At 54.5% G+C, this 15,304-nt stretch overlaps 1 protein-coding gene across 1 annotated transcript in view; it reads right to left on the bottom strand.

Annotated features, from left to right (window-relative positions):
* PLXND1 (plexin D1) overlaps nt 1–14,931 on the bottom strand; it is a 71,446-nt gene extending 56,515 nt beyond the window's left edge. The window contains exon 1 of the mRNA XM_027746419.2: nt 13,522–14,931. Coding sequence (XP_027602220.2) covers nt 13,522–14,853 — 1,332 coding nt within the window. The 5' untranslated portion in view covers nt 14,854–14,931. The remainder of the gene's footprint in view (nt 1–13,521) is intronic.
* Nucleotides 14,932–15,304: the final 373 nt, after the last annotated feature.

Raw genomic sequence — 15,304 nt, 5'->3', positions numbered from 1 at the left:
TGTCTTGGTGATCATTAACTCTAGCCCCTCTTCATTGGTCTTTATCAATATTCACCACCTGAAGCTCGCAAAGCTCCTTCCTACTGGGAAACTGAGGCACAGAGGCACCTCCAGCCAGCTGGGACCCCAAGGGACACTCAGCACCTCCTCTCCACAGAGAAGACAGGAGCCAGGAGCAGCATTGCTGCCTGCCAGTCCGCTGGACACAGCCCTTTCTTCTCGCAGGTGGCCAAACTCACGGGAAGTCCCTTATCTGCAGCGCCTGCCTGCCTACAAATCACACATTTCAGAGCTCATATCAGCACAAAGTGTTTTCCACAGTAAACAGGATGTAACTATTCTAACCCAGGCCAAGCTTTATTTTGGCTGCACACATCCTTCCTCTGAAACACCTTTCTTCAAATGACATCAGTTCTTCCAAGAGATGGATGGGCAGGAGGAGACATATGGTATTTCCCTCTGCCGTGTCCCAGGGAGGGATGACATGCTGTGCTGCTGCTGCCTGTACCCCACAGCACCAAGGGGACAGCTTAACTCCCACATGTTACAGGAAACAGGATACGGCCAAGTCACATCCTTCTGCAGGCACCAGGCAGTCACCACAGCTGGGGAATTGCACTGGATGTTTGGGATAGAAGGCTTTCTCCATGCAGGATGGGTTAAATCCTGCTCCATCTTAAATCAAGCTGCCCTTCCCTGATGTGGGGAAAGCACAAATATTAAGTTTTCTTCCAAAACCAATCTCTTCCTATAATCTGCATTTTAAAACACCTTGTAGGCATTTACTTACTGCCTCTATTTTTCTGTGACATGCTCTGGGTCCTCAGTACCTCACAGAAATATGGACTGAGTCTAGATCTGAAACCTTCTGCACCCAAAATGTTTGACTCTGCCATTCTGATGCTGATGATGAGCCTCCTCAGGCACAAGTCAGGGACGGCCACAGTCAACCCCGGCTGAGCAGCACCGCTGCTACCCTGCACACTGTGAGGAGGGGTACACCCTGTTGTGCCCCTACATGCTGTGACAAGGGAGGGGTACACACTGCTGTGCCCCCACACACTGTGAGGAGGGAGGAGTACACACTGCTGTCACCCTGCACACTGAGATAGGTGGTATTGCTGCAAAATTTCACAAGTAATGTAAATTAATTCAAATCAAGGGGCCACAGCTAAGAGGATGGTTAGTCAGATTAACCCATGAGTGCAATTGCAGAAACAAAGTGGGACAGAGATAAAAGATCTCCAGCCACATAAGAGCTCAAGAGTTTAGTTGTCTTCATGGTGCGAGTTCATTTCTTTATCCCAGGCCTAAAAGAAGCAGAAGAGGCGATTTCCCAGAATTTCCATTACAGCTCCCCAGCCCCGGGCATGCAGGATGTCCCTTCGGGAAGGAAGTCTGCTGGAAACAGAAGGAGGAAGAGGAGTGGTGAGGCAGCACTCAGGAAAACCATGAAATGCGCTGATTTCTGCATCCTGTGTTTGTGACCTTAAAAATAGTTCTCAAGCAAAGCTGGAGCTAATTTGTGACTCAGAAGCTGCAGTGCAAGGAAAGCCCTGAGCCCTGTCCTCCACGAGGCCGTGCTGGCTGTGCCGCAGCGGCTCCGGAGCTCTGCAGCGAGGGGAAGGGGAGCCCGGCCCCTTTCAGATGTCATATCAGAGGGGATTAAAGTGTTGGCTTCCAGCATGCCTGGAGTCCTGGGAAAATGACACAGTCGGCATCCGATAATCCGCTCCAAACTTGTTGATTTGTGGGACTTACCCATCATCTTCATAGGCTCAAAATTTGGCAGCTGCTCCCACACAACTGACATTTTCAGGCCATTAAAGGCTGTGATAAAAGGGCTCTAGTTTTATCTCTTGCCTTCCTTAACATAAACCATTAGGCTTTTATTAACATTTAGGTATGACTCAGGGAAATCTCTGACTGCAGAGAGAATATTCAGAATAATTCAGATACTGTCTGAAGAGAACAGCAGGACATGGACTCGCCCTGAACAGTAGGGAGAGGTTAAAAAGCAATGGGGAAATATTGCACAGGAGAACAGACAAAGCCAGAGATGCCAAGCCAGCCCAGCTGCATTACGCAAACGGAGAGTACAAGCCCTGCTCTGTGTCAGACAGAGCCCAGACCAGCTGTGCTCCCCCAGCAAAGCCCATATTCCCCCGGAACCTTCCCGTCCCCCAGCAGTTTGTACACACAATCACGCGTTTATCTGCTGGAGTGTTGCAGTCAGACCTGTCAAAAACAAGCTTCTTGGGATGCCTGGAGCAGAATTTCATCCTCAGAAGAGGACTCCACTGTTGAGGCAGTTGACATGTAAGCAGTCTCCAACTGCAGTGCTGCTGCAAGGGCAGGCATCAGCACAGAGCTCCTCAGACTTCCCATCATATTTTTTAGGCAACAGGAGGTAAATCAGTGTGCACCTGTAGCCAGTAGAGGCACTCAGGCTGAGAACCTCCAACAAAGTGAATCTGGACAAATTTTTCTCCAGAATTACCAACACTAAGTAATCAGGACCCCCACAGCAAGTTCCTCAAGTAAGGAAGCAGCAGTTGTGCTGTGTTTTGCTCATTTGCACAGTGCCAGCACTGGCCCAGGGTATTCTGCAAGCCGCCAGTGTGACACCAGTAATGGGCTGTCCCAACACCCCTCCATGTTCTCCCAGCAGTCACCCAGATCACGTCCTTGCAGGGAACCATTGCTCCTATAGAACTCATTCTTCCCTCTCTCTTCTCTTGACTCCAATCTTTTCTTTCCTGACAGCTCCTAAATTTCACTCTCCGCAGCCTCGCATGGGACCAAAGGCTGGAGGAAGGCAGGGTACAGCAAGCACAGGAAGGTAGAACACAGCTGAGTTGGGCCAAATCACTGCAACTCGGCGGCAGCAGCCACACTCACCTCTGCTGTGGCCACAGACCTCAAACCACCAGAGGTGAGAGGTTTTCAATGCCGTAAGAGGCTCTCAGCACCCCAGATTATCTCAGAGGGGGAAACCCAAGCTCTGGCTGCTGCTCCTGGAACAGCAGCCCCGAGCAGACAGCACGTACAGCTGCTGCCCGCCAGAACTCACCTCAGAGAGAGGCCACAGAGACTGGGACAGGATCGGGGCACTGATGGGCTGCAGGCACAGCCAGCCAGTCTGCTATGGTGAAACCAAAGCCTGGCAACGGCTTGAACAACCATGGGGTCTCTGCAGCCATCCAACCACCTGCTGCCATGTCACCTCAGGTGTGGGAGGGAAGGACTGGAGGATCTATGGCAGAAGCCTTCCTTGGGGTGCTGGGGAGTATGTATGGGCTCCAAGGAGCCCCCAGAGGCTCCAGCCTCAGCTCCAGCAGTGGCACTGAAGCTTGATGCCTGAAGCTGACAGTGTGATTCCCCTCTCAGTCTCTTCTGCCCCCTCCTCCAGCCACAACTGGCCCAGCTTGTGGTCACCATCACCCAAACCCATGATGCCGACCCCAAGTGGAAAAGAAAGCTGAGTACAAAGAGGACAGGAGACTGGTAGGACCTGCTCTGCACAACCCCCCTAAAAATACCTTCCCCCAGCTCCAGTAGTCCCAGTACGGGTCCCCTTTCCTCACTCCACACAAGATGGGGGTCTGGCACCTGCCAATGCCTCCCCCAGCAGGGCACTGAAGCAGCACGTGCAACAGCACGGGGAACTGCTTAAAGTGGAGAAACATGAAAAACATAGCAGTCTTTTAACTAAAATTGCACATCCTTCATGCCGCCAGGAAGACTGGTCAAGCTTATTATGTTAGCCTTCATCCTGCATTAAATACAATACTTCAGATTATACAATCAAATCCCTCAGGAATAGGCAGGCAGAGGGATTAACAAACAACAGGCTCCAAAGGGGTTGTCACAGTCAGAACAGCACGCGTTTGAGCAGCAAGAGCTTGCATGTTCTTTAAATTCACCCTCGTTGGAAACTCTGCTCCTCTTCCCACTCCCCAGGGACAAGGGGCTGAGCTGATCAGCTGAGCACGCCTCATCTCAAGGACACCCATTCCTGTTCAGGAGCCCAACAAACGCCTCCCCCTTAGAAACTGCTCAGAGTAAGACGCTTGGTTTATTCAGGCTGTACTTTCTTAGCTGCTCTTTCCCAGGGAGAGCCCCCCCTCCACCACTCAAGCTGTGTTTCTCATTTACGTTGAGCTTTGGCTTCAGCAACCAACCTCAGACTATTCAAACTCCTTCCCACAGGGAGGAGTCCCTGCTGAACTGTAAGTTTGGCTCCTCGATCTTTGGGCGTTATTATTTTATTATTGCTAGTACTAACACTTAGCACTTCACATGCTCAAAGTGCTCTGAAGGCGTATCTGTGTGAGTCTGGGCTGAAAAAAGCATCCATTAAAGTAACAACTTACCTAACACAACTGGTCTTTTGCACGTGTCAGTTCAAATCTGTTTCATTTAGCAATGGTTTATAGTAAATGTTTTCCTGTATTTTCCTCATTAGTTTGCTGAATCAATTAAGCCCTGAGATAATGAGCAGAACTCTACTCTTCTGTTACGCGTCCTCAGTAAAACCTGTCTCTGAGAAGCAGTGCTGTGCTGCAGTGCTGTCCCCCTGGGCACCGCCTGTGCATTGCTTGCTCCACAGCCTCAGCACCAGAGTCCAAAAAAACAAAACACCACCACTTGTTCTCCAGCACCAGCCCACTGGGTAAGCTTGACATGGAAAGGTTTTTGCTCATTACCTGAGCACTCCAAATGCAGAAGCGACCAAACCATACAGACCCTTCTTCCACTCTAACCCCTGCCCTCATTCTGGGGACAGAGGAAATTCAAGTAAAGAGGTTAATCAGATGGTTATGGAAGCGCAAAGGATGAAGGTGTGAGTCAGGTTCCACTGGTCTGTGGCCAGCCCTCGTACTCAGAGACCATCTCCTCTCGCAGGCGGCACATGTACAAAGCAAAAGGCGTTCTTCAGTGCTCTGAAAGCACTGTGCCTATTGACATCTCTACGACTTCATCTCTGGAGGTCCTCCCTCCCCACCCATTCCCCTCCCAGTTAGGAAATTAAGATCATAATATTTGTATAATTTTAATTATTTCAAAAGTTGTTACAAATCAATGGTCCTACTGGATTCAGCAACAGAGCATTGCTCTGATTTGGTTAAAGTATGGAAAGCTTTCCTTTTCTGTATAGTTTTGTATTTTGTGCTCAGGATTTGTAGAAACTGCTGTTTTCAAAGCTTTTTGAAAATATCCCCTGAGCTTGCTGTGATACCACACCTCAGCTGGAAATGACACTACAGTTAGGGGATCCCAGGGATGTAACATTGCAACCCCAGCTCCTCCCAAAGCTTGACACCTTTCTCCAGCAGCTTATGAGACAGTGGTCAAGTCACCGTTCTACAGTCAGACAGTCCCAGCACCAAGGATGTTTGCACACTGCCCAGAGCAGTGTCCTGGTTGGGAATGCCAGGAGGGACACCCACCCATCCCAGGGACATGCAGAAATCAAACCAAACGAACAAGTGCAGCAAAGACATCACCTGTGTCAGGTGCTCTCCAGATGTGGATTTCTGTCCCTGGAGCAGATATTTACCCCCAATTTCCTTCCCATTTAATGACCTGCCATATCAGTTGCCAAAAGCCCAACCTGAGCCCATGCCTGTAGATCCAAACATGCGCTTGCAGTTTCACTGGGGCCTGGGACTTACACTTGGGGTTTGTACTCTGGACTCGACCATCTCACCAAAGCTCCCCAGTTCCCACGGCAGCACCCTCGGGAGCATGGCAGCAAACACGGAACTGCGACTCTGGCTGTGCTGCCTTCAGAGTAGGGGCACAGCAGAATGAGCTCCCTACCATGGAAAGGAGCTCGAAAAGGCAAGTTAACACCTATCCTGTTGTCCACTGGATAAAAAGCCCAAGCTGAAGAGCCTCGTGTCGCACCCTGCAAGACTGTGGTTGTCCATAGGTCCAATAAACTGGAGAGGAAGGCACAGGGGCTGGTAACAGCAGATTGGGTCTGCTCAGACCATGGGCCATCACTGGCATCCCCGTTGTTGCAGGGTGCCACAGACCCCACACCCCTCTCCCCAGAGACATCCTAGTCCCAAACCCCATGAACCTGCGCAAGGAGCCAGCACACACCCCCCACGTTGGACAAGCCCCGCTGACACTCAGCAGGTATTGAGGCAAGATCACCATGGTCTTTGCTGTCGCCCTGCTCACCAGCACACCACATCCGACAGGGGCTCGTCCCAGCCCTGTTCAACCCACGCCTCCCCGGGCACGAGCCGTCCCACGCCCCCGCGGCCTCGCTCTGCCGGAGCAGCGGCTGCCAGCAGAGCTGCTCTCCAGATGTTAGAAATTAGCACTGCTCCCTCTGCTCAAAAATGTCAATAAATTCTGCTGGCCCCTCAAAGTGGGAGATGCCATATAGACAGTCTGTCACCTCCTCTGCCTGATGCAAGGTGTTAAAGCCCAACTCGAAAATAAAGACTTACAATCATTTCTTTACCAACCCAACAGGATTCAAAAGAAAAAACAACAACAACAAAAAAGAAAGAGAGAAAGAAACAAACAACAAGAAATAGTGAACAGGACCCCTCCTGCAGACCTAGGGGTTGGTCCCCTGCCACGCTGTGCCCCTGGGGATGTGTGCTGGAGACAGTCACACAGCAGCACTGAGGACCTCAATTCAAACCCTGATGCTGCCACTCCTCTTATCATAGGCATTGATCAGATGGACCTGAGCTCCTTCCTCCCCACCATGAAAGAGGGCAGCAACGCTGCCCCAGCACAGGGGCTGCAATGCACCCAGGGCTCACCATGCCAAAGGCACCTCGAGTGCACGGCGTTGCAGCAACACCGCAGGCACAGCCCTGTGGCTCCTCCACCTGGGGCACGGCCATGCCTCTGGCAACATCCACCCGCCTCTGCCCATGGAGCCGCTTCTTCCTCGAATCAAGAATCCCAAGCTTCATCCACCCCGTCCCCAGCACAGAGGAGCAGTCACACGCTCCATCCATCCTGCCCCTGGTGCAGCTGAGTGCTCTCACGCCTGCACACAGCCCCTGCAGCCGGGAGCCACCGGCTGCCACGGGCCACCCCGGTGCATGGCGCACGAGCCTGGCTGGGAGGCGCAGCTGCACTGCTGTAGGTAGCGTGCAGTGGCGCTCAGGTGGTTATAATTGATTGTTTCCAATCACCACCGGTTCCAGCTTGCCCAGTGTTTGCATTAAATTACCACAGCCAGGGGCTCAGACCTATTATGTTTCCAACAACTTGCTGGGAGAGGTCATCAGAGCAGAGTGTCACAACAGCACAGCTGAACAGATGCCTGTTGGGTTTACAAGGTGTAGCGAGGTGTTTTTACAACATCCTCAGGTGCCCCTACACATCTCATGGTGCCTTATTCACCTCTCCAGGTGCCCTCAGCCCCATCAATCTTATCACTCAATCACTGTAAATCAGACTGAAAAATCAGAAAAGAGATGGCAAATCCCTTCATTTCCACCCACTGAGATCCTGTAGCTGAGCCTGCACCCATTGGACCTTCCAAGGAGTGAATTCACATTCTCATGTGGGAGTCAAACATCTGCTCTGGAAAACACCTGAGGCTACACAAACAGAAGTGTTTGAAAATCTCTGAATGAAGGGATACAGTCAAAGTCTTCATGTAATTGTATGAGAAGCTCTCCAGAGTGAACCAGTGTCCTCCACCCATGATGCATCTTCCAACAATGGCTGTAGCCAAAATGACCCTTCTCCTGTTTTCCACCTAAACCACTACTTGGTTACAGGGGATCTGATGAGCTCAATGGACCAAATTTAGTCTGCACGTCGAGCTACCGGGAATGACAAGGTCTGTGCAGCCAGTTGCTGGCACAGCTCTCCAGAAACCAGTGGGGTGACTACGACCCCTCCTCTGACAATGAACCAGCGCACGCCTCTCCCACCCAGCCAGTACCAGCCAGCAGCACTGGCCCAGGGCTTCCGGAGCAGGCAGGCACTGTGCCACAGCCAGGAGCTGCTTTCTGTTCCCTAAAGCAGCACAACTTCTGGTTTCCGGGCACAGAAACTTTTGCCACTTCAACCGAATTTCCCTTTGCAACTTGAGACCTGTTTGAGCTTGAGATGCAAAGCAGTGACAAGCCCTGGGGCCCCGCGAAAAGCATTCCCACCACCCGCCTTCAGCTTGGGAGCACCGACCCACTCCCTGTGAGACTTCCCTGCTCAACACAAAGTGCCAGGGCCGTGCCAGCCCTGGCAGTGGGAGAGCCCCCAGGCACTGGCAGCCTGTGGAGCTGAGCCTGCCTTCCCAGGAAGGACAAGGTTCACACGGCTCCAGTTCTCTGCTCCCCGCTACCTGTGTGCACCTTGACTGCAGCAGCAGGTCACATTTCCACATAAATTGTCAAGGAAAGCTACCCAACAGCTGACCACGACTCACTAGTATCAGGTGAGAGACAGAGCAGGTAAGCAGTGCTCAGGGCTGGATCCAAAGCCAGGCAAAGCTCAGGCTGTGGCTTAAACCTCTCATCTGGGGCATCCCGAGCCCCGCCGGTCCCTCTGTTGGCAGCCCGGCCCCTCGCCCCCAGCCCCTGAGGGGAGGTTGGAGGGACACAGATCTTCTGCTATCTGCAAAGCAACATCCCAAAGCAAAACTGATGGGAGTGACAAGGAGCACGGTGCAGTTCTGCAGTACTGGGACAGGGGCACCTTGGGGTGGTGCCAGCAACTCCAAATACAGCCTGTGCTGCAAAACACAGAAACTAGGCCTGCTACAAGAACTCCTGCCTCATTTTTAATGAAGAAATTAAGTGTAAATTCCCAGTTTCCTTTCTGTGGCTAATCCTCTGGATTTATTTGAGTAGATGTAAGGTTAGAGCACAGTTAGTTTCATGTTTGGAATTTCTAAATTAGTATAAACCGGCACTTCAAAGTAACTCAGCTCCTACAAAACCCAGTCCCACGGAGATGCCACAGTATATTTGGACAGTAAGTAGATGCTTTGTCATATTCCCACGTGTATATGAGGGTTTTTTTCTTTGGGAACATTTTCTGACTGGTTTCAAACCACATTTCCATGCCCAGGCACACATATATACAGAGACTGTTTATACAGTCTACCCAAGGAGTTCGTTTTATTTAACAACCCGTTACAGTACAGCTCGCTGGTGGGTATCTCATCATTACACCCCCAAACACTGTGTTCAGTGACCATGCAGGATCTGACACAAAGCCACAAGAGCCAGAAACTTGAGAATTAATGCTGAAACGCATCATTATCCCATGCCGCTGTGCCTTTGGATTTCAGCAAAGGAAATAAACTGGATTTTCAGCCTTTTTTGAGTTGGAGACCCCAAAACATTTCCCAGGAGAGATGCGGATCCCTGACCAGCAAATCTAACCCTAATGAATTCAAGTCTGCTTTCCCAAGGTACCTCTCTGGGAGTTTTTAGGAGAGCATGGGGCTCATGCAGAAACCACAGAAGACACTGAGTCCGGCACAGCCCCAAGCGTGGGATGGGGTTTCCAGTTCAGCTTTTCCTCAAGCGCACTTCCTCATCAAATAGTGCATTTTATGTTGTGTTCAGCTCAGACCCCCCCGTCAGCCACTGCTTGGACACAGAGAGGGAAGGTCTGTGGAGATGCCTGGAAATCCACAGTCATTGCCCTTCTGCTACAGCTATGGCCAGGAGAGTGGGGCTGGGACTGCCGGCAGCGTCCTCATCTCCCTGCCCAAAAAGGCAGCTGCTGTGGGAGCGGCACAAAGGTGCTCAGCTACGTCCCCTGCCAAAACACCCATGGAGAGACAGAGCAGTGGTGAGAGGACACTGTCAAGGCTCTGCTCTGCTGGGACATGGCAGTGACGCAGCGTGGCCAAAAGAACAGCCAGGCAGACCTTTGGTTTTGGTGGCTCCAAGGGGGACAGTGCTGGGACACCCCACACAGCCACTGCTCCCGGGCCAGTGGGAAGCTGGGGATGGGCTCTTGCCTACTTTGCTTTCACAACAGCTCCAGCATCCCACAGCTGCGCCGTACTCCAGCCACGCAGCCAGCATGACCTTCAAACCCACTGGGCCTTGATCCTGCTGGGGCAGAATAGCTCAAATATGAAGTAAACCCACACAACGTCCTCGGAATTTGATAAGCTCTGTCAGCACGTTGCTCCAAACACTGTTACAGGCAGTCTGCTCCAGAGAACTCATACTCCTCCCTTATGGGGGCTTGAGTCCAAATTCCACACGGGCTTTGAGTGGGCAACACGCCGCAGTGATTCCATGCAAGTATTCCATTTTAGCTGCATGTGTTACAAAGACCAGCATTTGACACAAAATTCATTATAAAAAGCTATTTCTGTTGAGGGGAAGCAATCCTAGAGCTCACCCACTCACTCTCGGTGCAAGAACCCAACCAACCTAAATCCTTCCCTCACACGTCCTCCTTCCCCTGAGCTGCGCTGCAAAATCATCTCCTCCCTATGTGACTTTTTAGCAATGCTCATTGAGAAGAACCACCGCCCCTCACTCCTGACCCAGGCCATCCTCCTCTGCACATTTTCTCTGTGTCTCACAAAGCTGTTAAGCTTAATTGCAAGTTAGCACTTCTGTCAAAGCAAGGGGACTATTCCCAGGCTGAGCTGGTGGCTCCCCTTGCCCAACCTGGGGAACACAGGCTGATCAGCCAGCTGCCAGAGATGTGCTGTCCCCAGGTCCACCTGCCCCATCCACCCTCCACAGCCCTCTGTGTGACCAGTACCACATGGTCGCAGTGGGAACCAAACAAGTGGCTGGCACCACATCAATGTGCACAGAGACAAAGCCCCTCGTTCGGTGCCAGCCTCCCTCAGACCTCTCAGCACGGTGCTGAAGGATAAGGAGCCAGGCCCCGCACGGGCTGGCACTGAGCAGCAGTGCCATGGGGAGGGACAGGGAAGGCTGGCATGTTAACTGCCCACTCCCAAAAACCTCACTGGCAGGCAAGCGCTGGAGCTCCCTAGCTGAGTCACAGCAAGTGCTGCAGGAGAGAAGCATTCAATTAGACTGGAGAGCACACAAGGGGGCAATGATTTTCCTTTCACACCGCATTACGCCTAACAGCCCGTGCTCCGGATTTGTAACAACCAACTACTTCAGCTGAGCACGCGCTCGGAATGAATCAGGCCAACATTACGGGGTTTTTTTCTTCCAAAAGGAGCCTAAAACCCAACTGCCTGGTCCTCAGGAAGAACTAATGAGCCATACTTGCTAACACCAGAGCACCTATCAGTGATGCACAGGCAAAAGGAAAACTGGAAACCCACTAACAGGAGAAGTGGAGCTCACAATGGGAAGGCAGATAGACCCTGATTTGCTCCACCGGACCAGCTGCTGCTTTAATACATTTTCCTGCTGCATTTCTAGGGCTGGGACACAAAATGTGTTAGAGTCTTCGCTGTCTTGAAGGTGGAAATTGATGTTAGGTTTTTGCAGCACAAAGACACCAAATATTACAACTCTTCTCTTGACGCTGCCACTCTGGGACTTGAAAACGAAAACAGCTTGTTAACTTGTTGGCAATTCTAATGATTAAGTAAAAGGCTCTCCTTCTGACTGGTAGGACGGCTTCCCAGCAGGCTCAGTCAGCGGTTTTAGAGGAATATGCTTCAAATAAATGGGAAGTGTAGAAATATTAGGCATGAACGAATATTAATGTTATGCTTCATTTATACCCTGCTGTACTTGACATCAAAGGATCTCAAAGCAGCTTTACAAATGCAATACGACACTACATGAGTTGGGTTTCTGAATAATAGTAAGAAATACAGGAGTATGTACGACACTGAGGTTAAACAACTCAGGTTAAACACTCAGGTTAAACAACTGGTCCGAGGCCAGCAGCAGTGTCAGCTGGGACCAGAACCCAATCTCCCTATCCACCATATATCACCACCAGTCAGACTGCTCTCTCCACAGGAATAAATTTTCTTGCAGCCTGATCTCGCCACAGTGGCAAACACAGAGGGTTCCCACTGACTCCCAATGGGCTGGCAGTGCTCAGTGATTCTAGCTTACATCCCCGACCCTCATGTCCCCTGTCACACACCCCTTCAGGAACACAGTGTCCTTCTTAGACAGCCTTTGTGGCATCACTGACAACACCCTGGTCTCCTTCCCTGCCTACCTAGGGAGCGCTCAGAGAGGAGGGTGCTACCAGGAGCATGCCTTCCAGTGGAACAGTATGACAGGCCAAGACAAAGAAGGAGTAAAACCTCATCTGTGCCAATCTCCCTGGAGTCACTGGGGAATTAACTGTCTAAATACCTTATCGCATACAGCACTTGACACTTTCAACATCAACAGACTGATATTAGTCAAGATTATCTTCTTTACTGAAGAAAAGTTAGAAAAAACAGTATCTCCCCAGCAGTCCTGGAGCCCCGGGGGAGCTCAAGGGTGAGTGGTACTTCTACCACTGACTTTCAGTTATGACCAAGCTCACTCCCCGGGCACCTCCAGCAGCCTCGGCCCCGATGCTGCCTGACCCGCCTGGTAGAGACCGTTCAATCCTGCCAGGAGATTCAATCCTGAGGGGCTGATCTGCAGGGATGATGAGCATCAGCCACAGCCAACAAGAACTGAGGGTGCCTTCGCATCCTGTAAATAGGATTCTTGACTCCCAGTGACTCCTCTGAGAGCCATGACCATGCCAAGGTGTCAGGACTGAGAGTGTGGAATTAGCTCAAACTACCAGATTTCCTGGCTGTCAGGTAGCTTTGACTTTGCCATCAGGGAAAAACTGTTAAACTTTGCTAGAGTAGGTCTATGAACCAGTGCATTAAGGCTACATATTTTACCACAGCGTGGAGATGCCACACTAAACACTCCGGTTACCATGGGAAACCTTTCTCTCTGCCACTGGCATTGCACAGGGAAGCCCAAGCCCAAATGCTCTACCTCGCCTTTGAAATCAAACAGATGTTTTCAAGATCTTTGATGGAGCTGAGTTGTGCACACTTCCCAGAGGAAGGAAAAAAATGCAGCATTAAAATAGACCTTTTTTCTCTCTTTTTTCTCAAGCATCGCATGTTTTTAGTGAAAAGGAAAACAGACATCTCTGTCTGGCGCTAACATTTACGGCCACTCGGTAACAAACTGTGACAGTGGCCAACTTCTGTCCCGAACGCAGGGAGCCAAGGCACCCAGTGTACGGTCCCCGGCAGGGCTGCCCGCCGCGGGACGGGACGTGGGGCCGGCGATGCCCACAGACCCCCGTCGCGCAGAGCACCCACGGGGAGCGGGGCACCGGGGACGGGGTGTGGGAACGACGCTGTCCCCGGGCAGGTGGGGGGGTGGTCTCCGGGGAACGCGGGGCGGGGAGAGCCGAACGGGGAGAGGAGCGGGGAGAAGGGCTCGGCCGCCCGCCCGGGACGGCCCCCGGCCACGGGACGCGCTCCCGCCCGGGGGACGCGGCAGCGGCGGCGGCGGGACGGGACGGGGCCACTGTCCCCCCGCCGGCCACCGGCTCCCCGCGCTCCCCCGCCCCGGCGGTACCCGCCGCACGCCGTACCTGTATGTTCCTCTTCTCGCAGGCCGGGCCGGTGCCCTGCACCACGCTGTCCAGCACGGTGACCATGCCGGCGGCCGGGCTGACGAAGCAGGAGTTGCGGGCGGCCCGGATCGTCTCCTCGATCTCGGCGAAGCGGAAGACGCAGAGCGCGGACTGCGGCCACCCCCCGGCACCGCCGGCCCCGGCCCGCTCGAAGACGCCGAAGAGCAGCTCCTCGGGGGGCGGCGGGGCCGGGGCCGGGCCGGGGGGGGTGGCGGGGCTGCGCCAAGCCGCCCGCGCCGGGAAGACCGAGACGAGACGGGTGAAGGCGTCGGCGGCGCCGCCGCAGCGCAGCCCCAGCTGGATGTAGGACTCGGTCAGCTTCTTGGTCTCGCCGCTGCCGTTGAGGGTGGCCTCGGCCGGCTCGCCCAGGCAGATGCGGGCCAGCAGGCTGTGCGCCGGGCTCTCCTTGTCGCCCGCGTTCGCCTCGCTGTTGAGCGCCAGGTAGGCGTAGGGGCGGCGGGCGCGCGGCGCGGCCCCGCGCTGCAGAAAGGCGCGGACGAAGCTGAGCTTGTGCCGCGCCTTGTCGCCCTGCTTGATCTTGAGGATGTTGTCGTCGGAGGGGTTGATGTCGAAAGTGAAGAGCTTGGCCAGGTCGCCGCGGGCGTTGAGGGCGCGGATGGCGATCTCGGGCGTGTTCTCGAAGCGGTGGTCCTCCAGGCTGCGGTTGCGGGGAAAGAAGGGGCTGCCGAAGCCGGTGTAAGTGGCGGCCACCAGCAGCCGCGCCCCGCCGCCGCCGCCGCGGCGCAGCACGAGCCCCACGGTAGAGGCGTTGGGATGGTTGGCCGCCACGTTCAGCATACTGGGGAAGACGGTGACAGAGTCGCTGCCGCCCGGCGGGAAGCGCACGGCCACCGCCGAGATGTTGGCCATGCTGCGCAGCTGGCAGAGGCCCTGGTAGATGGAGCCGCAGACGACGAGGACGCCCTGCTCGGGGTCCGGCTGCAGGATCTTGTTGTAGTTGTTGGTGAGCACCCTGGGGTGCTCGCAGGAAGCCTGTGGCAGCTGCGGCGCGTGGCACAGCGGGCTGTCCAGCACCGGCCCCACAGCCGCCTCCGCCTCCAGCGCCAGCTCGCCCCCCGACAGCTGGAACAGCCGGTTGACGGCCGCCAGGTAGACGCGGGAGCCGGGGCCGTCCAGCGCGAAGTTGTTGGTGGGGGTGGGAGAGAGGAACTTGCGCTGCACCTCCAGGCCGGCAGCACGGTCGGGCAGCAGCAGCGGCAACAGCAGCAGCGGCAGCAGCGCGGGGGGCCGCAGCTCAGCGCCCGCCGCCGGGACCGGAGCCGGAGCCATCCCGCCGCCCGCGCCGCCGCGCCGCACAGTGCATGAGCCCGTCGCCGGGCGCGGGAGGGGCGGGCGCGGGGCCGCTTCCTGCGGAGGCAGCGCCCGCCGCCGAGCGACGCCCGCGGGAAGTGGCGGCCGCGGCGGGGGGCGGCGGGGGGCGGTGGGGCGTGCGGCCGCGCCCCCTCCCTGCCCCCGCCCTCCGCCCGCCCCCGCTCCCGCCCTCCCGCCGGTGCTCACCGCGTCCCGGTGCGGGCCCGTCACGTGCACGCGGTGAAGTTACCGGTGTCCCCCGCACCGCTGACCGGGTGGCACCGAGAGGCTGCGGACAGGGCGGCTCCCCGCCGCAGGAGGGGTTCCTCCGAGCTGTCCCCGTCCTCTCCGCTGCCGCCTTCGCGTTTTCGAGCAGGACGGGCCGGGGGAGAAGGGGCGGGGGAAGAAGCACTTTTCCTAGCTGTGGAAC

The sequence above is a fragment of the Pipra filicauda genome, unplaced genomic scaffold (assembly GCF_003945595.2).
Source record: "Pipra filicauda isolate LSUMZ 115617 unplaced genomic scaffold, ASM394559v2 scaffold139_size1960392_pilon, whole genome shotgun sequence".
NCBI classification, from domain to species: Eukaryota; Metazoa; Chordata; class Aves; order Passeriformes; family Pipridae; genus Pipra; species Pipra filicauda.
Note: the sequence above shows the minus strand (reverse complement) of the source record. Positions and strands in the feature narration are given on the sequence as shown.